This window comes from Capricornis sumatraensis, chromosome 20, assembly GCF_032405125.1.
Source record: "Capricornis sumatraensis isolate serow.1 chromosome 20, serow.2, whole genome shotgun sequence".
NCBI classification, from domain to species: Eukaryota; Metazoa; Chordata; class Mammalia; order Artiodactyla; family Bovidae; genus Capricornis; species Capricornis sumatraensis.
The window spans coordinates 58,019,598-58,040,239 of record NC_091088.1 but is presented as its reverse complement, the minus strand read 5'-3'; the positions used below and the strand labels follow the sequence as shown (position 1 = coordinate 58,040,239).

Below are 20,642 nucleotides of genomic sequence, written 5' to 3'. Positions count from 1 at the left end.
GCGAGCGGGTGCCTGGAGAGGCCCCTGGGGCCCACTGGGAAGGGGGACACTCACGTCGTCATACACTTTGGTTGAGGACTCGACGTATGTGGACTTGTCCTTGAAGGTCGGGCGGGGCAAGAGCCCTGCCACCTTGTGCTCCCGGTCCAGCTGCAGACAAGCAGGGAGGCTGCGGCCAGCTGCCGCACCGGCTCCCGCCCTCCCCCACCCCCAGCCAGCTCCAGCCCCTGACCTTCCCCACTGCTCCCAGTTCCCCTGCCCCATGTGTGACCCGAAAAATCCCCTGGTGCGAAAATCCCCTTGGTCTTGGGAGTGCGGCAGGCACTGGGAATCCCCTGGGGCCAGCTCCAGGGTCTGGCTGGGCCGAGCGACCCCGCTCCCAACCTCCCGGGGCTCCCGCCGCGGTGTGGCAGCCCGGCCTTACCCGGACATCCATGACCTTGGTGATCTTCCAGAGGTCGATGAGAACCCCGATGAAGACGCTGACCTGGACCACAAAGTTGGTCTCGTTGTCCAGGATGTAGAGCAGGACAACGAAGGACTGGAAGACGCCGAAGAAGACGGAGCGCACAGACAGGCCCTCCAAGGACTGCCGGCTGTTCCAGAACTGGATATCTGTGCACAGGAAGGGGCAGGGGGCAGCCGGGAGGTGAGGAGCTGCCTGGGCCCTCCTGCAGCTCCCTCAAGCCTTGACCTCCTCAGACTCCCGGGACGGCATTGGGTCTGCCAAAGGGGAAGGGGGCACACGACTCCCGTTTCCCCTGAGAGTTAGCTCCGTGGGTGCTGCCGAAGCCCCATACAGGCAGGATCTCTGCAGTCCTCAGGTTGGACACCCTCAACCCCAACCAGGGTCAGTCCCTAGATGGTCAATGATGGTGAGACAGCGGCCATGCTCCGGGGCTCCTCACGCGCTCAGTGCTCAGGGCCGCAGCATCCCAAGGCCACACAGCCTGGCCTGGCAGAATCTACACAGAAGGCGGGTCTGTGTGACACCAGACCTGAGCTGTCCACCCTGGCGCTGTGGCGCCTCCGCTGGGTGGGAAAATCCAGCACGGGCACTATTTCCGCCCACGGCCCCAAACCCTTGAAGGAACCGGCTGGCACCCACGCTTGGGGTCCGCACAAGGACCACGGGCTCTGCTCTCCAACAGAAGCTCCTTCCTGTGTCCCCCCCGGACCCCTGCCACCCTCCGGGGGCCCCAGCTCAGTCCTCCTGCTGGCCCTGGTCTCCCCGTGGACCCGAGGATCATGGCACTGTGGGACCCTGCTGGGCTGTGCACCTAGCCCCTGCCACCAGAGGAGGCTGACTCAGAACGATGCAGCTCTTCTGAGGGCGAAGCCAGGCCTGTGGTCACACAGGCATGGCCTGGGTGCTGGCTGCCCAAGCCAGCTCTGATTCTGACTCCCGAGCCCCAGCACATCCAACAGACTCACGCGTCTCTTGTCAGACCATCAGACTCTCACAGGACCTCCCCCACCCAATCCTAACTAGGAAGAATGTGTCCAAAGACACACAGGGGTTCTGGCAGGGATGAGTGGATCCGAGTTCCGCTTTAGACCAGAGGGGCAGCAAGCACAGGGTATAAAGCCAGCCTTCCCAGGGCCCACACCCTTTCTCTGTGACCTTGGGCAAGTGACTCCCTCCCCTGTGCCTTCATTTCTGCTTAGGCAAAGAGGGACCCTGAGGGACCCGGCTTGCAGCCAGCAGGAGCGTCTGCAAGTTGGTGCCCGGAGCAGCACCCACCTTGGCTAACAGACTCCTCCCTACTGGGGTCAGCACCATTTACTGTTGGGTTTTGATGTTACAATTCTCCAGAAAGTAACTCAATCGTGGCCATACCCTCTTAATAATAAGGATGATAATATTAACAGTACTCATTACTACTGCCACTTTCAGAAGCTGCAAAGGGCCAGGCCTCCTTCAGACCAGGGTTCTCCAGGAAAGGAAGCAGTAGCTGGCAGGGCCAGGAGTATGAAGCGGGAGCTGGAGCAGGCTCCCCGGATCCAAGTCCTGGCTGGGCTGCTTGGGAGCTATATGACCGTGGGCAAGGAACCAACCTCTCTGATCCGTCAATGTGGGAGGGGATGCTGCCTCCCGGGCCCTGGCTGCGGGGCTTCCATCTCACTGGTGAGGGTGCCCCCACAATGCCTGGCAGGTGGCCATCGCCCCTGTTGGCCCCTGGCACCTTGGGGTTCTCTGGGGACACGGCTGCCACTTTCCCACTCAGGTGGGCCCTGTCCGCTCCCTCCGAGGGGTCTCCCCCGACGGGCAGCTTGCCGGGCAGGGCGGTGGGAGCAGTTGTGGGGCTTCCCTGCTCCCGGCCTTGGAGTTCCCCGGCCCTGCTTCCTGGCGGTGCCGACCAGACCTTTGCCAGAACAGCGGGCCTGCCCCTCCCCCTGTGCCACGCCCGGCGGCCGGGAGTTTCTGGGCTGGGAGTTGGTGGCTGCTCCCTAGGCCTCTGGAGAGCGGGGCTGGCAGGCCGCATGCAGGGAGAGGGCCCAAGAGGAAGAGGGAGGGAGTGCACCCTACCCTCCCACACGCACCCCCGTGCCCCCAGTCCCCCATGGCCTCTCACAAGGCCCTGCGGCCCACCCCTACCATTCTTGAAGGCCAGGAACTCAAAGACACTGTGGACGATGGACACGATGATGGTGAGCGCCAGCAGGTAGGGGTTGGTCTCCAGGAGGGCGACCTGGGGCGGGGATGGGGAGATGGCCCTGAGCACCCCGGGGCCCCGGCCAGGGCTGACCGCAGCGGCTCCCCGTTAGCCGGCCCGTCTCGCCTTCCTCCAGCTCCGGAAGAGCCTGATGATAACCCCACAGACCTGACCCTGGGGCTTCCGGGGAGGGGGCGTGGTGGCCAGGAGGACAGCAGGTCAGAAATGGGCAGATGGGCACAGAGCGGGTGGGCGAGGGATGCATGGGGCGGGGGGAAATGGGGAGAGAAGAGAGACGGGGGGACAGCTACGGGGGCAGGCAGAGTAATAACTAAGAGAGTCGGAGTGAGGGACAGAAACCCAACACCAGAGACGGCCCCAGGCAAGTGCGGCCAAGACCCAACATGCCAGAGGCGGGCAGAGAAGGATGCTGCTCAAGGACACAGGGCGAGCGAGCAGAGACCTCGAGTCAGAGCCCAGAGGCCGGGCGGCAGGCCGTGGGGCAGAAGGGACAGGTCTAGACCCAGAGGGCCAGCCCGGCCAACAGAAAAGCCACGGCAAAGACGGCCACGGGCGCCTCAGAGGCAGGACCCCCAGCGCCAGCCAGGGCCGGAGGCCGAGTGCCTGCTTCCTGCCCCCCACGGGGAGGGGCCCTGAGAGGTTGTGAAACTGTGGGCAGGAGAGCACCGGCCAGCAGCCCCCAGGCCAGCAGCGCAGTCCACTTCCCCTTCCCCTCCTGCAGCCCGGGAAGGCCCCACCCCTGCTGCACCTTCACCGAGTCCTGCTCCTCATCTGACTGCTCATACAGCTCGTCACCCAGGAAGTTCCATGGTGACTTGGCGCTCTGGGCGGCGTAGAGCTGCCAGCGCCAGAGCGACAGCGGGCAGAAGGAGACGCGAAGCGGCAGGCTGGCCAGGCTCTCGTTGATGGGGTAGTAGTCCTTCTGCAGGTTCCAGTAGTCGTTGAAGTAGATGATGGGGTAGTAGTCACCACTCACGGCATCGAACTTCACATCTGCAGACACACGGGGCAGGGGTACTGCTCGGCCTGGGCCGGAGGCCACAGGCACCCATGGGGGTGGGGCGATTCCAGCCTCCGAGGACAAAGGGGTCAAATTCAGAAGTCTGCGGGGACCCAATGGGGTCCCCCGACAGAGACTGGCGCATAGGGGACATTTCTGGGCTGTGCCAAGGAGTTGAAAGACTGCATGTCCTTGGGGGAGCAGGCTAAGGGCAGGCTGGGCAGGCCCAGGCTGGAGGGACAGGTGCAGCTCAGCTCCAGACTCCGGTTGCCCCAAGGGCCACCGCGTGTCAGGATTTTGTGAAAGAGTCAGAAATCTGGCTTCCTGAGTGATGCTGCCCCCATCTCCAAGGTTGGCAGCAGTGTACACCTTCTGGAGAAAGCTCGTGGGCCAGATGAGACCGGTTTGGGCACACGGTGGTCAGCGCTGGGGTCATCAGGGGTGCGGGAGGGAGAGAAAGGGGAGTGTCTAGAGGGTGGGGCGGGAAGCTTGGGAGGGGAGACACCTAGTTGGAGACGACATGGACTACAGGGGTCGGGGCGTGGGGCCAGGAGATGAGGAAATGGCCTGTCGGGAGCCTGAGCAGGGCGGGACTCACACTGGTCCAGGGGAGGAGGCACGCTGCCCTTCACCCACGGCGTGTGATCGTCCACGATGTTGATGGTGATGTTGGGGTGCCAGTGGGAGATCACCTCCACGGGTCCGTAGTCCTCGGCCCTCTGAGGGGAGACGGGGTGGGGGGCCTCAGAGGCGGCTGCTCACTCCCTCCGGAGGGCTCCCACGACCATCGGGACAGCAAAAGAGCAACCACCGCAGGGACCACTGGCCAAGGGCCGGCCTCTAGACTCCACTGCCCTGGCTGGCCCCAGCCACCCACTGGAGGACAACACGCAGGTCTGCCCACCTGGATGGGACGGCGTGCCAGGCTGTGGCGTGCAGCCTCCGTGCTCAGGGGCCACCCTCCTGCCTGGAACCACCTTGTGGAGAGGGAGACTCTTGGGGCCGGTTCACATCCTGGGCTGATGGAGAGTGTTCTTTCCAGAGCCACAGTATCAGCCACTGCCTCCTCTGTGCCGGGCCGACCCTGGGCTCTGGGCCCGGCAACTTGGGTGTGAATCGCAGCCCTGCCATCTCCTGGCTCTGACACCTCAGGCAAGTCTGCCTGTGCCGGGACCCACCCAACGGGCTGGTGAGAGGCTTCTGGGTGGGTCTGTGTACAGTGCGCAGAGGGCCCGCCCCCCAACTGCCAGAGGTCGGCTGGGACCTTGCCTGGAGCCCTGCTCCCTGAGAGCTAACTGCATCCTGACTCTGCTTCCAGCGAGGGAAACTGAGGCTCAGACATGAAGGCTCCCCCAGTGGCTCAGGGGGTGGTGCAGGAAACGACTCCCCTGGGCTGCCTGCTGAGCTGGAAACCCGGGTCCGGACGGCGCCCCCAGGACCTGATGGCTCTGCTCGTGTTTACCTTGATCATTTCTGGGTCAGCTTCTGTCTCTCCCGTCAACAGGTTCTTGGTTTTCTGAAACCGCCGGCGCTTGTATTTGTTGATCACTGCAGGGAGGGAGGCCGGGAAAGGGGTGGACGTTGAGAAGGGCTGGCACTCAGGGGACCCAGGCCCCAGACCTCCGCCCACCGACGGCTGCTCACCTGGCTCCCGGTTCCCACTCTTCCACCCACCAACCGACAACAGCAGCAACCAGAGAGCCTGCACTGCCTTCCACATCTCACCTAGCCTCGGGGTCCCCATCTTTATGGCCACAGTAGCATCCACCAAATTGTCCTGTCTTCCCTCTCCACAACTTGCTGCATCCGTTCCATCAGCCCACCCTGGGTGGACGTGCCTTCCAGCACATGCCAAACACCTGACTACTGCCTCCCTCCCTGGGTCCCCCTCCAGGCCAGCCACAGCACCCCCTCCTTGGTGACCAGAGTCACCTCAGTACTGGCCTCCTCGTGGCCACTCTTGCCCCCTAAGATCCCCTCTGCCCAGGAAAGCCAGATTCTTTGTGACCAAGCCTGTAATCGCATCATCCTTCTGCCTCAGAACCCTAGAGGGCTCCCACTGCCCTGGGCAAGGCCCCTGAGAGGCTCACCACAGCCCCCTTGACTCTCAGCCCATGCCACCTCCCTCCCTCGCCCACCCGACTTCCTTCTCCTCAGATGTGCTGACCCTGGGCCTTCGGACGACCTGCTGTGTCTCCCTGGCAGGGACCCTTCAGGGTGGGAATCTTCCTGTTGGCTCCTTCTCCCCCTTCCAGCCCTTGGTTACATGGCCCTCTGCCCCCTCCACTGAAGGAGACTGCCCAGACCTGCTCCTTGCCATTTCTGCTTCCTTCACAACAGCCCATCACCACCCACTGGTCACCTGTGCACTGGTTTACTTGTCTGCTGTCTGTCCCCTCAACCAGTCTACGAACTGCAGGTGGGGTTCAGCCCATCCTGGACTCTAGTGTATTCTCCACTCTAGGCTGCGCCCATAGTGACAAGCAGCGGGATTGACAAATGTAAACAGGTGGGCCGCGACAGTGCTGGAGAAGGCCGAGCGCCGCCAATGTGGAAAGTACTGTGGGGCTGAGTCCCTGGGCAGGAATGGACCTCACTTCCTCCTGCGGAGGCCAGGTCAGCCACAGGCTCCCTGCCACCCTGCCCCCAACCCTGCCAAAACACGCCAGACAGACGGGGCTGGTGCTTGTTTACACTCTGTCGCCCCGCCTCCTCCCCGGCTGGGTAACTGTTCAGCTCCTCTTTATGTTGGGGCCTCATACGGCCCATCTGAGACTTCATCCTGCCCTCAGGGGCTAGGGAGAGATGAGGAATTGGGAGAGGGAGCTAGCCAAGACTGGGGGCCCTCGGGTCACACCCTGGCTCTGTCTCCCACGAGCTGGGGGCCATTGGTAAGCTATGTCACCTCCTTGGGCCTCAGTCCCCGCTCTTGACAATGGAGATAAAAGCCTTGCCTTTCCTGGGCAGGACCACTGGGAGGCGGCTCTCTGTTCTACAGAGCACAGCCAAGCAGACATCCCGGCACAGTCACACTGACACACGCCACAGGGCCCAGGTCCCTCCCACTCGCTCCCACCTGGGGGCTTCTGGAAGCCATGGACGAGCTCATGCTCAAGAACTCTCCTGGCAATTGACTGAGGGTCTCAGCCCAGGAAGAGCTGCTCCTATCGTCCCCATGAATATCATCCCAGCACTTCTATTATTACTAACGGGGAAGGCATTTGAGACCTAGGCCCCACTTGTTGGGGGAAGGCAGGAAACGCCCAAGGGTGGACATCTTGGGGAATGAATCTGGGGGCGTGCTCCACTGGTCATGTCACCGTCACTGGACATGCCCCACACCTGGGGGAAGGAGGCTGTCTGGGGGAGGGAGGGGCCGGCCCCAGAGGAGAGAGGCTTCTCCACCGGGGTGGTGAACATTCTGCAACTTGGTGGCATTAGATGGGATTATGATTTGAGATGGAACTGGCTTCCAAAGGGTGAAAGGAGCTCCCGTTTTTAGGAGTTAAAGCTTCTAGAACTACACGTCAAGCACCAACAATGTGGCTCGCTGAAACGGAGATGTGCTATGAGTGCATAACACACACTGGACTTTGAAACGGAGCGCACGAAAAAGAAGAATAAAACATCCTGTTAATTTCTTATACTGATTACATGCTGAAATGACAACACACTGACCTCAGTAAAATTATTACTAACAATCATTTTTTCACCTTTTTTTTTTTAACATGGGCTCTAGATAACTTAAAATGATCTCTGTGGCTGGTGCTGTATCTCTACGGGACAGCACTCTGCTAGAGTCCTAATCGCTGGTCCTTTGGGGAGGGGGCTTTTCTGATCCCACACTCTCATTCTATGCCCTGGAGTGGGCTGGCGTCCCTCCGAGCCCCTGCTCTAAGAGGGCCCAGCTGTGAGGCAAGCCTGGGTGACCCCGGCAGTTTCTCAGGTTCACAGGCTGCAGATTCTATTTTGCAGAGCACGCCAATATCTGTCACACTGACCGTGAACATGACCTGGCCACACAGTGACACAGATCACATTCACCAAAGATGAAACCACAAAGGATGCTGGCACTGAGCAGGGCTGACGGGGGTAACTGGACAGGCGAGCAGCTGCCCGCCTGGGTCACGTTTGAGGGAGCCTCTCAGCATCAGGCACGTGTGACCAGATTTGCAGGGACACATTTTTGGTGGGGGGGGGGGCCGGGGGCTGCAGACCACACCCCCTCAGCCCACATCTTCGAGGATGCGCGCCACTGAAGCCCGCCAGCCAGCCGGGTGGAACACCCTGCAGAGCATGGTCCACAGGCAAACTTGCTTAGAGCAGTGCTCGGCACACCCCAGGACTTTTTTGACTCAGCTCTGAGAACTGACAGAGTCACAGTTTTTTGTTTCATCCAGTGTAGATCACAAAAGTATTCTCATCCTTTGGGTTATTTTTATACCCAAAGAAGCAGGGAAAGACCTAACCATGCAAATTAAAGTGCATCTGTCGCTGCCCTACACGAAACAGCTGGAGGGATCTTAACCAAGTCCGCAGGCACAACAGAATCACAGCGAGGGGCGCACAGCAGTTACACGAAGGGGATGGGGCTTTGGTGGGTGGGAGGTAGGGGGTCTTGTTCTCTCGATCTGCTGAAACCCAAGTGTGTCGAGAGTCCCGTGACTGACCATTAGGAGACAGTGGACTCAAGGACAAAAGACAAAGAGCAGATGAAAAAATGCCAATAATTATTAACCTCACGGAAAAGAAGTTAGACTAGGAAGGGAAAAATAAACACACACACTATGTGGTTTAGATGGGAGGAAGAGCCACAAACTCAAGATCATCTGAATGTTGAATTTGAATCTAATCAAATTACGTTCCTGAGCTGAGATTTCCTCTTCCAGAGTAGGAAGTCAAGAGACAATGTCTAGAACAGAAAAACCCAAAGATTGCAGCATCGCCTTGTTACTGGGAGCCTTGGAGATTAAGGAGCAGACACAGCTAGAGCAGCTGCCAGTGGGGAGTGGAAACCGGGGGAGCCTGAGAGGGGGTGGGCAGGAGACGGGTGAGTTCTGCTGTCTGGTTGAATTTACTTGAGTTTTAAACCATGTACTTGTAACAAGATTTAAAACAAAAAAAAATTTTAAGAAGAGGCCGTGGGCAGAGAGAAGCTCAGTTTCAGTACAAGGCTGTGTAAATGGCCACAGTTCTGACCTGGGGCTTCTTGGGGTCACTGGCAGTCCCAGGGTTTGCTCACCAGATCAAGCTTCTCAGGGGTGTGCCTGGTGCTAGGCGGCGGCCAGCAGGCTGAGAATGCAGCCAGTCTGCTGACGTGGCCCCGCCAGCCTGCCTCATCAAGAGCGGCCCCGCGCAGAGGCGTGTGTTGGGGGGTGTGGGGGGACAGAGGCTTGGAATACAGCCACGTAGAATGCACCCAAACCTGCAGCTCAGAAGCCTCACCCGGCCCCAAGAGAGGCCCCAGACGCCCACTGTGCAGCACTCATTCCAGGAGCAGCTGACATGGATGACCGGAGATCACGCTGGATGGAACTGACAGCCAAAGGCCTTCTGCTTTCCCTCTGCTCGCTCAGTCCAGCTAGCATCTGCCCACAGACTACTCTGGACCCTCTGGTCTGCCAGGCCCAGAGGTCTGCACTCTGCACAGCCGGCCCACCCTCCCCTTCTGTGACACCAACTCCTCTTCCTCCAAAGGCCCTTTCTCCACCTGCTCTAAGCAGATTCTTCTCCTGCCTGTCCATGGGTGTCCAGAGACAAGCAGGGTACGTGGGGTTTGAGTCCGGCCACACCAGCCGGACCTCAGGGCGGGGAGGAACTTACTCCGAGACATGTGGACTGTGGCGAGCCGGCGGTACAGCGCCTTCTGCCGAGGGTCTGGGTGGAAGCCACTCTTGGTGAAGTAGACGTGGATGTAGATGGAGCCATTCTGCTGGACACTCTGCAAGGTGGGTGCATGGGGACAAGGAGACAGTGACGCCCCCACCCCCACCCCCACGTCCTGAGTGCTCGGGGCGGGCAGTGTAGCTGAGGGGTTGAGGCCGGACACTGGAGTTAGACTCCAATACAAAACCGGGCTCCAGTGCACAATAGCTGTGTGGCTCGCTGAGCCTCAGGGTCCACGTGCAGGACACAGATGGTCAGCACGGAGGGCACAGGAGGCCCATAAGGAGTACCCGGGGTCGCTGAGCCCAGAGGACGAGCTCAATAAACACCAGCGGCCCGAAGTCATTAAATGGTACAACAATGGAGGTCAGACCCTGCTCTGCACACTTTGAATGGCAACTGCCCGATCCCATGAGTTCACATCCACACAATGCACGTAAACCTCAGGCAGTGGGGCATGTTATTATCCCATTTTCCAGATGTGGTGACTGAGGTCCACGTGGAGAGGCTACAGGCAGTGAGTAAGTGGATCTGTCCGAACCCAGTCTGTGGGCTCCCCCAGGGCCCTGCCTCTCACCGTCTGTGTCCTCCTGGGTCCTTCGCCGCTCTTCTCATGCGCCCTCCCTGCCCCCCCTTCCCCCAGCATAGATGAGAAACCGAAGCAGGGAGGCCAAAGCCTGGCCGGAGCCTCTCTGTCTGACCTTCATGGGGAGCTGGGAGTCACTTGGCCGCACTGTGTCCTCAACTTCCGTCTTTTAAGTCCACCTCTGTGCTAACCATGTTTTTTATTTCTTTTTATTTTTATGTTTTATATTTTATGCTGTTTTCACATCTGGCAGAGGAGAGACTGCTCCTCCCAGGGCTAGCTGATTCCTAGAAATAAGAAACAACTCACCTGCTTTCAAAGACACCTTTAAAACGCAAACCAAGACGCCCAAGTGCACACCCACAACAAGCCCTTTCTTTGACTCTCATACCCCAGGCTGCACTGAAGCACCCAGGGCAGGCACCAGACAACTAGAGACCACCCCTCCAGCCTGGAGCCTACACACTGACCAAGCTGGCCAGTCCTAAGCTGTTTCCCCACCTGGCCTGCCTTTCCCCAGGAAACCTCAATGGAGGGAGGTTTCGGCGGAGGCCTCCCCTTGCCCCTTGGAAGTGCTCCTGCCCAAACCTGGCACTTTCGCATGTGGCCCTGCATGGTGTGGTGGGCCCCCTCCTCCCAGGAAATGTAAGTAGTAAATTCTTCTTCCAGTGGCACTGGCTTCTCCATATCGCTGCTCGGTCACCTCCCTAAATCAACATCAGGGACAACTTGGACACCCTCCCGTCACAAAGCTGGGAAGGAAGGTGAGCTCCAAGTCCTTGGGAGCAGCCCTCACTGCCTGGCTTCCTGCCCCGCAGCCCTCCTGGGATCTTGGGGAGGGGTCTAGGGGCTGGATGTGAAGTCTCCGCGGGAGTCGCCCCTCCCACGGCCTGGGCTGTCCTGCCTGCCTCAGAAGGCCTGCATCCGCCCCACCACCTCCAGCTGCCAGACAGACCAAGCCAGAGCCAGACGCGGCACCCCTCCTCCCTAGGAGGCTGAAGAAAAGACCTGATGGGGAGGCATGAGTGAGGGCAGCCCCAGAGAGACGGCAACATTCAGAGCCATCAAGTTCACGGATGCTTCAACAGTCACAGACTCTGCACCCAGCCCACTGCCGGGCAGAGCAGGGGACACAGCGGTACCCAAGATGGCCCTGGCCTTACCGTCACAGGGTTCTCAGTCCCACGGGGAAAGAGATCCATATTCAGGTAGCGACCACCCCCCTCCAGAGTTGGCAAGGCTTGGTGGGGGAGCCCAGAGAGGGCTCTGCCTGAGCCTGATGTCAGGGAGAGCTTCCTGGAGGAGGTGGGATCAGAACCTGGGGCTGTCAAAGTTCACAGTCAGACAGCCTGAGTTCAAAACTCACTGGTTGTGTGACCCTGGGTGTGGCCTCTCTGTACCTAATCTTCCTCATTAGTCAAATGGAAAGAAAAGTTCCCACTGCCCTGGGCGGTTCCCCTCAGTCAGCCTAGTCTGGTGCCCAGTATGCAGTGAGCACTTAATCAATACTAACTGTATTTTTCAAACCAGGGTGCCTGACTGGACACCTCCAGGGTGATTACTGATCTTTCACTGGTTTAAAACACAGATCACAACCCTGAGAGCAGGTGGGAGGCCAATTCCAACTCCATCTGCCTGGAGAGGTCTGGGGGACGAGGCCCAGAGACCTCAGGGAGTTGCCTGTGCTCAACAGCGTGTGGACTGAAGGCAGAGCCGGGCTGGGAACCCTCAATCCCGACTGCCGGCCTAGGAGCTGGTTCAAGGAAGCGCCCTGAGTGCTGGCCCAGCAGCCGTGGAGCCGGAAACCAGAAGCTGTGCCCACCTGTGGAATGTCGAGCTCAGCAAAGTGCTCGTAGCAGCCGTCTGAGTTCTCGCCACTAGTCCAGTCGCCGTACACAAGGTCTTGCTGCTCCCAGAAGAGCGCCGACGTGGCATTGAAGTCTGTAAAGTGCTCGTGCTCAGAGATGTACACGTGCAGGTTCTGTCAGGAGGGGAAGCGGGGGGAGTGAGCCAGGGCTGCTCATAGGAGCCTCTGAAGGTTGACAGATTAAAGAGTAGATAAGGAGCTGTCATTACAGTAATATGAACAATTTGGGGTGGGGAGGGGTAGTGGGGAAAAGCGTGGCCACTGGTAGAATAAATCTCTTTCCTCATACCCCACCATGTCTGTCCTGGTCTGAGCCTATGGCGTCTAAGAAGGAAGGTGTGCACGCTCAAGTCAGGTCCAACTCTGTGCGACCCCATGGACTGTAGCCCGCCAGGCCCCTCTGTCCATGGGATTTCCTAGGCAAGAATACTGGAGTGGGTTGCCGTTGCTTTTCCAGGGGAATCTTCCCAACCAAGGGATCTACCTTGAGTCTTAACAATGGCCAGTCTGCCGATTAGAATTTGGGGTTAGAAAGGATCCGAACCTCCTTGCATTATGTTCCCTCTCAGCCTCTCACGGGCTTCTTCATCAGAATTCCCATGGATAAAGCCCAGTCACGGTGTGCAGCAGTGTCGGCCGGCTACTGAGAAGCCAGGGACGCTGCAGACGCAGCATCGGAACCCCCTCCCTTCTCATGTCCCCGTGGCCTTCTCTCTCCAGAACCTGGAAGTCTCCTGATAAGGACCAGCTGGACAGTGGTAAGCCTGCTGGCCAGAATTCCGAGAAATCTGGCATCCCAGAGCTCTGGAGAACCACAAACGTGGGAGAAGCCAAGACTGTTGAGGTCAGAACACCTGCTGCTCCTGCATGATGTCCCTCTTCCCCAGAGGGAACACCAGCCCAAACCTGAAAGAACTTCCTTGTTTCTTGTAATGTCACTTGAGTGACTCAGGTTTCATAGGCTGAAGATGAACCTAGAGTCTTTTGACCCCAGACCCGTGCACAGACCTGCCTGTGACGAGGGATGGCGTCGGTGCTGACTGCCCGTGTCACTCCCCTCCCCCCAACCTCCCGGGTCTGGCTTCCCAGCCAGCGGTTACCATTAAAGTGTCTTTGGGGAACAGGTTGCGGCTGGCGACGCGCGGGGCTCCTCCAGGGCCTGCCTGGTCCTGAGGGGCCGGCCCTCTGCGGAACCAGCTGCTGATGGCCCAGATGATGAAGATCCTGAGGAGGCAAGCAGGGCAGGTGGTGAGTCCTTTTCTTCCCAGTGTGGCTACCCCTAACCTGACTCAGCACCTGCTGGGGCCTGACTGGGTCTGATTAGGGGTGGGGGGGGTCCCTGAGAAGGCAGTTGCAGGGCTGCTGAGAAGACCAGATGCCCCCAAAGGCCATGCCTTGGGACAGACCCCAGATGCTTGTGTCCGCCAGTGGGGGGGACCTGGTGCTGACTCCCACCGGGAGTCTGGTGGCCACAAGGGCTCAGAAACCTCAAAACCTCAGAACTAGAAAACCTCATGTCCCAGTCCCCTGGAATCCCAAAGCTGAGAACCCTGGAATCTGGAATCCCACCATTTTGGAGGCACAGACATTAGGGAGAGCAACATCTCAAAACTTCAAGTCAGCTGAAAACCGGACGAGCAGATAGCAAGGAATCGTGAGTCCCTATTTTTAGTAACGTTGGGCTAGGTTATGCAGACCAACTCTCCTGCTGGAAACTAGTTGGAGGAGTTATGTAGGAAATTCCCCGGCAGTCCAGTGGTTAGGACTCTGCGCTTTCACTGCTGAGGGTGTGGGTTCAATTCCTGGTTGCAGATCTAAGATCCTACAAGCCTCGTTGCATGGCCAAAAAAAAATACATATATAGTAAGAAAATACCAACACTAGTTATATATATATATATATATTTTTTTTTAATCGGAGAAGGCAATGGCACCCCACTCCAGTACTCCTGCCTGGAAAATCCCATGGACGGAAGAGCCGGGTAGGCTGCAGTCCATGGGGTCAATGAGGGTCGGACACAACTGAGAGACTTCACTTTCACTTTTCACTTTCATGCACTGGAGAAGGAAATGGCAACCCACTCCAGTGTTCTTGCCTGGAGAATCTCAGGGACGGGGGAGCCTGGTGGGCTGCCATCTATGGGGTCGCACAGAGTCGGACACGACTGAAGCGACTTAGCAGTGGCAGCAGTTTTATATATATAATTACAAGTCTTAATACAGCAATATATTCTTTATATTCTTCATACATTCTTACATATATTTTTATACATAATACATGTAAATACATATTCCCTTTATTCATTTTTATTAAAGTATAGTTGTGTAGACATATTTCTTTTCTTCTTAGTTAAAGCAAATACATTAGAGTCAGTTTCTCAATTTACAAAATTGAATAAACATAATATACAACCTTTGAGTTGAAAATGAAGCAGAGGTATTTCCAGGATACACTTTTAAAGGAGAAAGGCAAGGGGAAGGAAAATATATAGTTACCCTTCCATATTGTGTAATATACTTAAAAACCCCAGAGAAAATCTGAACTGGAGGAAAGAGAAATGCAAGTTGGTGTCTAACGGGGACAGTTTCAGATGGGGAAGATGAAAAAGTTTTGGAGAAGTTTGGCAATAATGGCTGCACAGTAATGCGAATGTACTTAACGCCACAGAACTGTACCCCTAAAAACAGTTAAAATGGTAAATTTTGTGTTATATACATTTTTTGCTGCAATAAAAAGAAAAGAAAAATCCCAACAATCTGTAATGCACCTTTATGCCATCATAAAAGCAAAGACAGGTATAAAGTACAAATCAACTTTAAAATGGACCCCCTGCTTTGAGGGAACAGGAAAGATCTGGGGGTAAGCAAAAACAGGACAAAATGCCTCAAAACACAATACTGTCTTTAAAAACATTCGCACAGAGGCTTCCCTGATGGCTCAGTGGTGAAGACTCCGCCTGCCAATGCAGGAGGCCTGAGTTCCATCCCTGCTCTGGGAAGATCCCACATGCCAAGGAACAACTAACTCTGTATGCCACAACTACTGAACCTGCGCTCTAAAGCCTGGGAGCCGCAACTACTGGAGCCAGCAAGCCCCAGGGCCCACGCTCTGCAGCAAGAGACGCCGCCGCAGGAAAAGCCTGCGCGCTGCAATGAGGAGCAGCCCCGGCTCGCTGCAACGAGACAAAAGCCCACACAGCGCAAGGATCGCCACCAACACAGCAGTGATGGATGCTGGCTACCAGTGGGTGATTTGTACTTTCTTCTTTATGCTTTGCTTTCTGAATATTTTTTAATGAACAAACTAAAAGCCCCACAATAAGACTATAGCAAACTGCTAGTTTTCTCCCAATATTCATCTTCCCCTTCTCCATCAGAAAGAAAACGCCTAAATTTTAACTGGACCTCTTGGCTACTTGGAATAAAGACTTCAAGTCTAGCATTTCAGCTAGGTGTAGACACATGGTGAAGTCCTGGCCAGTAAAATGTAAAAACAGTATGTTATACAAGTATCTTCAAGAGACAGAGCATCCCTCCTGTATTTCTTCTTCCCTCCTGGAATGTGGACATGATGGCCACATCCTCAGCAGCGGTTTTAGGCCATGAGGATAAAAGGCAAAATCCAGGAATGAACAAAGAGCAGGAAGGAATCTGGGATGCAGAACACTGCATAACCCTGGTCTGCCTAAGTCCAGAATAGTACATGAGACAGAGGGAAAGTTCTATTGTGTTAATTCAGGTCTCTCATATACATGCAGCTCTGTAATTACTAAATGAGACAAGGACTTACTGATCACAGGTGTGAAAAGCCATTCAGTTGCCTCTTGAACAACCAAGGTTTGAACACACAAATCCTTTTCAGTAGTAAATACTACAGTACTACCCAATCCATGGATGGTTGAGCCTGTGGATGTGGGACCACAAATACAGAGGAGTCACCACACAGAAGGCCAACTATAAGCTACACGAGGATACAGAGCACAGGCACCCAATCCCCACGTGGTTCAACCGTGCAAGAGGCTGTGTTCAGCTGTGTGGCAGAAAGGTTAAGTGCTCAGCCTCTAAGCTGCAATATCTGCATCCAAAGTCCAGCTCTGCTACTTCCTGACCGTGCGACCTCAGGCAGGACTCAACCTCTCCAGGCCTCCATTTCCTCAACAGTTAAAATGAGGACAACAATACTACCTACCACGTAGGGTTGTTTATAAGCATTAGATGCACTGATACGTACGTGCACACACACGATATACGCATCATCTAGAATGGAGCCTGGTACCTACAGTAAATGCTTTAGACGTGTCAGCTATCACCGCTACTTTCATCATAGGAAAAAAGGCATACAACAAACTCTGAACTGGAAAAACACTACAAGGGAATTATAGTGTGCGTGGGTACCTCCCTGCTGAGCCCCAAACCACACTGAAGGGCAGGATCAGGCGCAGGGACTTGCCTCTGCCTGTACAAGGCACACAGCCCTGGGGTCTCGGGGGCCACGGCTCAGCTGATCCATCTGCTGCCACCCCAGGAGGTCCCCGATGCACAGGGCTGGGGAAGGTCTGACATTGGTGATCTCCAGGGACCCCCTACACTTCCAAGAGAAGCTCTGATTTTAGTAAATATGCCAAGAGAGAGTGTGGGAGCAAGGACATCCACAGGCAGCTCTGCCCTGACTTAGCGTGTGGCCTGCAGTGGACCCATCGACTCTGGGCTTCTGTGCCCGTGTCTAAGACGTGGCAGGCCAGACCAAACTTTCTGCAGGATTCCAGATCCCCAGTTCCCTCCAGTGTGCACCATCTGCTCATTGCGGGCCCTCTCGGATGCAGCCCACCATCCCCACCTCCCAGACGAGGAGGCCCAGCCCGAAGATACCAGGGCTGGCCTCACCTACTGCTTTTCAACTGACTGGAGTGAGCAAATAAAAGAGACTTCCCACCCACCTCAAGCAGGCAGTCTATCAATACATTCACAGAAAATATTAAGTATATAAAAAAGCATATGGTAAGTATATAAAAAAGCATATGAAACCGCCCTCCCATCCCACCCCTACTCCAGGTAACCAGTGGTATCGTTGCAGGAGGCGGTGAAAACCATGGACTCTACCCTCTACTCCCCCAAAAGGCCACTCTCACAGTCTGCTCCATGCTTCTGAGAGTTCACAGGCCCCTGAGCACAAAGCCTGAAGCCCATCTAAGAACTCTGGATGGAGAAGGTCCCCGGGCAGCCATGGGGACCGCTTCTTGGTGCTGCCTGGTTCTAGGGAAGGAAATGACCCAACACTGTGTCGTATGAAGAACGCCTATCTGAAGGAAGCTCTCTTACGTACTGATGTGGAGAGGTTTCTGAGATACATTGTTAATGAGAAAAATCAAGGTGCAGAACTGTGTAAAATAGGCTACCTCTTATGTAAAAATGAAACGAAAGACAAAAATAATCTTTATTCCTAGGAGCCTGAAGCATGAAAAGAAGAAACTGATATATAAGATAAGAAGATTCTAACTCCTTACTGAGCTTCCCAGTTGGCACTAGTGGTAAAGAACCCACCTGCCAATGCAGGAAATGTAAGAGACGTGGGTTCGATCCCTGGGTTGGGAAGATTCCCTGGAGAAAGAAATGGCAACGCACTCCAGTATTCTTGCCTGGAGAATCCCATGGACAGAGGAGCCTGGCGGGCTATGGTCCATAGAGTTGCTATTGGACATGGGGGCAAGGGGACAGGAGGGAGTGAACGGGGAAGAGAAGGGAGGGGCTCCACGGATGAAGAAACCCACCCGGGAGATTCCTCCCCCCACCTCCCACACCCTCCCGGAGGCTCCCCAGGGCTTGGTCAGAGGCTGGGCTTCCAGAAGGCAGGTCCTGTCCTCCTGGCACCTGGGATGATCATACGAATCCACAGGCAAAAGGATGACCACCAGCCAGGTTCGAAAGGACAGCCCGTATGGCTCCACTTACAGGAGGCACCCAGAGCAGTCAGCTTCAGAGAGACAGAAGGTGCTGTAGAATGGTGGTGGCCGGGGCTGAAGCGGGTGTGGGAGAGACAGGAGTCAGTGTTTCATGGGTACACAGCTGCAGACTCTGTGTGCCCAGTCCTGTCCGACTCTTTGTGACCCCATGGACTGTAGCCCGCTAGGCTCCTCCATGGGAAGAAATTTTCCAGGCAAGAATACTAGAAAAGAAAGTGAAAGTGAAATCGCTCAGTTGTGTCCGACTCTTTGCGATCCCATGGACTGTAGCCCACAAGGTTCCTCCATCCATGGAATTTTCCAGGCAAGAGTACTGCAGTAGGTTGCCATTTCCTTCTCCCGGGGATCTTCCCAACCCAGGGATCAAATCTGGGTCTCCTGCATTGCAACTAGATGCTTTTACTGTCTGAGCCACAAACCCATGTCTCTTGCGTCTCCGGCACTGGCAGGCAGATTCTTTACCACTGAGCCACCTGGGAAACCCACAGAGTTTCAGTTTGGGGAAGCTGACAAAGTTCTGCAGATAGATGGTCTGATGGTTGCATGACAGTATCAATATACCAAATGCCACTGAATGGTATACTTAAGGATAATTAAATGGGATCTCCCTGGTGGTCCAGAGGTTACCACTCTGGACTTCCAATGCAGGGGGCATGGGTTCCATCCCTGGTCAGGGAACTAAAATCCCACGTGCCGTGCAGTGCGGCCAAAATATAAAAAGTTAAAATGCTAGATTTTATGTAATGCAAATGTTGTGGCTGAATTGTGTCCCCACCCCACCCCACCCCATGTTCACGTGTTGGCAGTCCTAACCCTCAGTATCTCAGTGCCAGTACGGGCAGATGGGGCCTTTGAAGAGGTGATTAAGGCTGAGTGAGGTCATTACTCAGGGTGGGCCCCAATCCCACAAGACTGCTGCCCACATACGAAGAGCAGATTAGGACACAGACTCGCAGGCAGAGGAAAGGCCTGGTGAAGGCACAGGAAGACGGCCAGCCACGCGCCGAGGAGGCCTCAGAGGGGACGACACAGCCTGACACCTCAATCTCAAGACTTCCAGCCTCCAGAATTATGCAAAAATAGAAAGGGTCTCCACAATACAGTGATGATGGCCATTCTCAGTGATTCTTTCCTCTCTCTTTTTTCTTTAACTTTTGTTTGTTTGGTCATACCATGAGGCTTGCGGGCGCTTAGTTCCCTGACCAGGGATTGAACTCCCACCCCCGGCAGCAGAAGTGCAGAGTCCTAACCACGGCACTGCCAGAGGACGCCCTCTTTATGCTTTCCTATTTGAGCTTTTGTTGGTGAACACCACCAAAGCCGCATCCACTCACCTGAACAGCACGCCCTTGATGACCTGCCAGGCGTTGGGTGCTGGCTGGGGCGGTGGGTTCTGGGGCTGGGTCTCTGCTGGCGGGTCCCTCCCGACGCTGCCATTGCTGGTCACCTGAGGGGAGAGAGGCCAGAGTGAGGATGGAGACGCATCCTGATGCACCGAGGCTGTCGCAGGCGCCACCGCGTGCTGAGGCCCAGCAAGGCGGAGCGCAGAGGGGGTCCCTGGCCCGGCCTGAGAGTCAGGGAGCAGTCCTGGAGGAGTAGACGCCAGAGCTGAGCCCTAAATTATAACCAGCTGGCCGGCGCAGGGGAGGCAATGAGGGAAGCCGCAGGTGGACGTGTGAAGGTGAGAGAGACAGTCTGACTCGGAGGACAGGCCAGTGCTCCGGCGGCCAGGATGCTCCCAGGATTCGAGGTGCCACCGGGGACCGTGCAGAAGGGGTCATGTAGGAGGCGTCAGGTTGTGCGAGGCTGGGGTTGATTGGAAAGGTCCTTCCTATGCAAACAAGTCACGATGCCTCCTCTGTGGCCAGCCCTGTGGGGGACCCCTCCCTCCAAGGGCTCCAGATCCAGCAAGTGAAACAGACACAGAGAAACGCAACCACAGCCGGAGCGTGAGGCAGGCAGATGTGCATGACCTGTACATGGCTCAGACCGCCTGTGAGGCCAGAACCAGGAACATCTCCACCTGGCAGGCGGGCAAACAAGGCTCAGGGAGCCTAAGCTACCACGTGTCTGGGTCACTCAGGAAGGATGACGGCAGGATGACAGAGGGGTGGGCAGGCCAGGCAGGGCTGCCCAAAAACAGAGTCTTCACTTAGAAACAGCAGCTCAGGGGCTTCCCTGGTGGTCCAGTGGTTAAGAATCTGCCTTGCAATGCAAGGGGCACCGGTTCGATCCCTGATCCTGGAAGATGCCATATGCCCAGGAGCAACTAAACCCTGAGTGCCCTAGAGCCCGAGCTCCACAACAAAAAAAGCCACTACAGTGAGATGCCCTCACACCGCAACCGAAGAGAAGCCCCTGCTCATCACGGCTGGAGAAAGCCCGCGCGCAGCAGCCAAGACCCGGCTCCGCCAAAACTAAATTCTTTAAGGAAGAAATAAAGACAGACAGGGAAACTCAGATGCAGAGAGTGTCATGACGTCAGAGTGGAAGGGCCTGAGATAGGGAAATTCTTCCCGCCCCTGTCTTTGCACCTGCTAGCTCCCCTGTCCTGCCCTATTCCCTCCCGACGGCTGTCCCCTCACCCCCCGGCTTTTAAGAAGACGACCAGGACTCTCATGATCGCTTTTAGGTGGGAGCACTGCCCCGCCCAGCGTTGGCAGAGA

The 20,642-nt window shown here is 56.3% G+C and overlaps 1 protein-coding gene across 2 annotated transcripts in view; it reads right to left on the bottom strand.

The window, feature by feature from the left end:
- Positions 1–20,642, bottom strand: part of CLPTM1 (CLPTM1 regulator of GABA type A receptor forward trafficking) — a 30,356-nt gene that overhangs the window by 2,131 nt on the left and 7,583 nt on the right. For both annotated transcript variants that reach the window (XM_068991807.1, XM_068991806.1), the window contains exons 2-11: positions 19,311–19,423; positions 13,118–13,241; positions 11,973–12,131; positions 9,502–9,619; positions 5,141–5,226; positions 4,277–4,397; positions 3,427–3,671; positions 2,600–2,693; positions 425–615; positions 55–150 (exon numbers count right to left, since the gene is read on the bottom strand). In XM_068991807.1, coding sequence (XP_068847908.1) covers positions 55–150; positions 425–615; positions 2,600–2,693; positions 3,427–3,671; positions 4,277–4,397; positions 5,141–5,226; positions 9,502–9,619; positions 11,973–12,131; positions 13,118–13,241; positions 19,311–19,423 — 1,347 coding nt within the window. The remainder of the gene's footprint in view (positions 1–54; positions 151–424; positions 616–2,599; positions 2,694–3,426; positions 3,672–4,276; positions 4,398–5,140; positions 5,227–9,501; positions 9,620–11,972; positions 12,132–13,117; positions 13,242–19,310; positions 19,424–20,642) is intronic.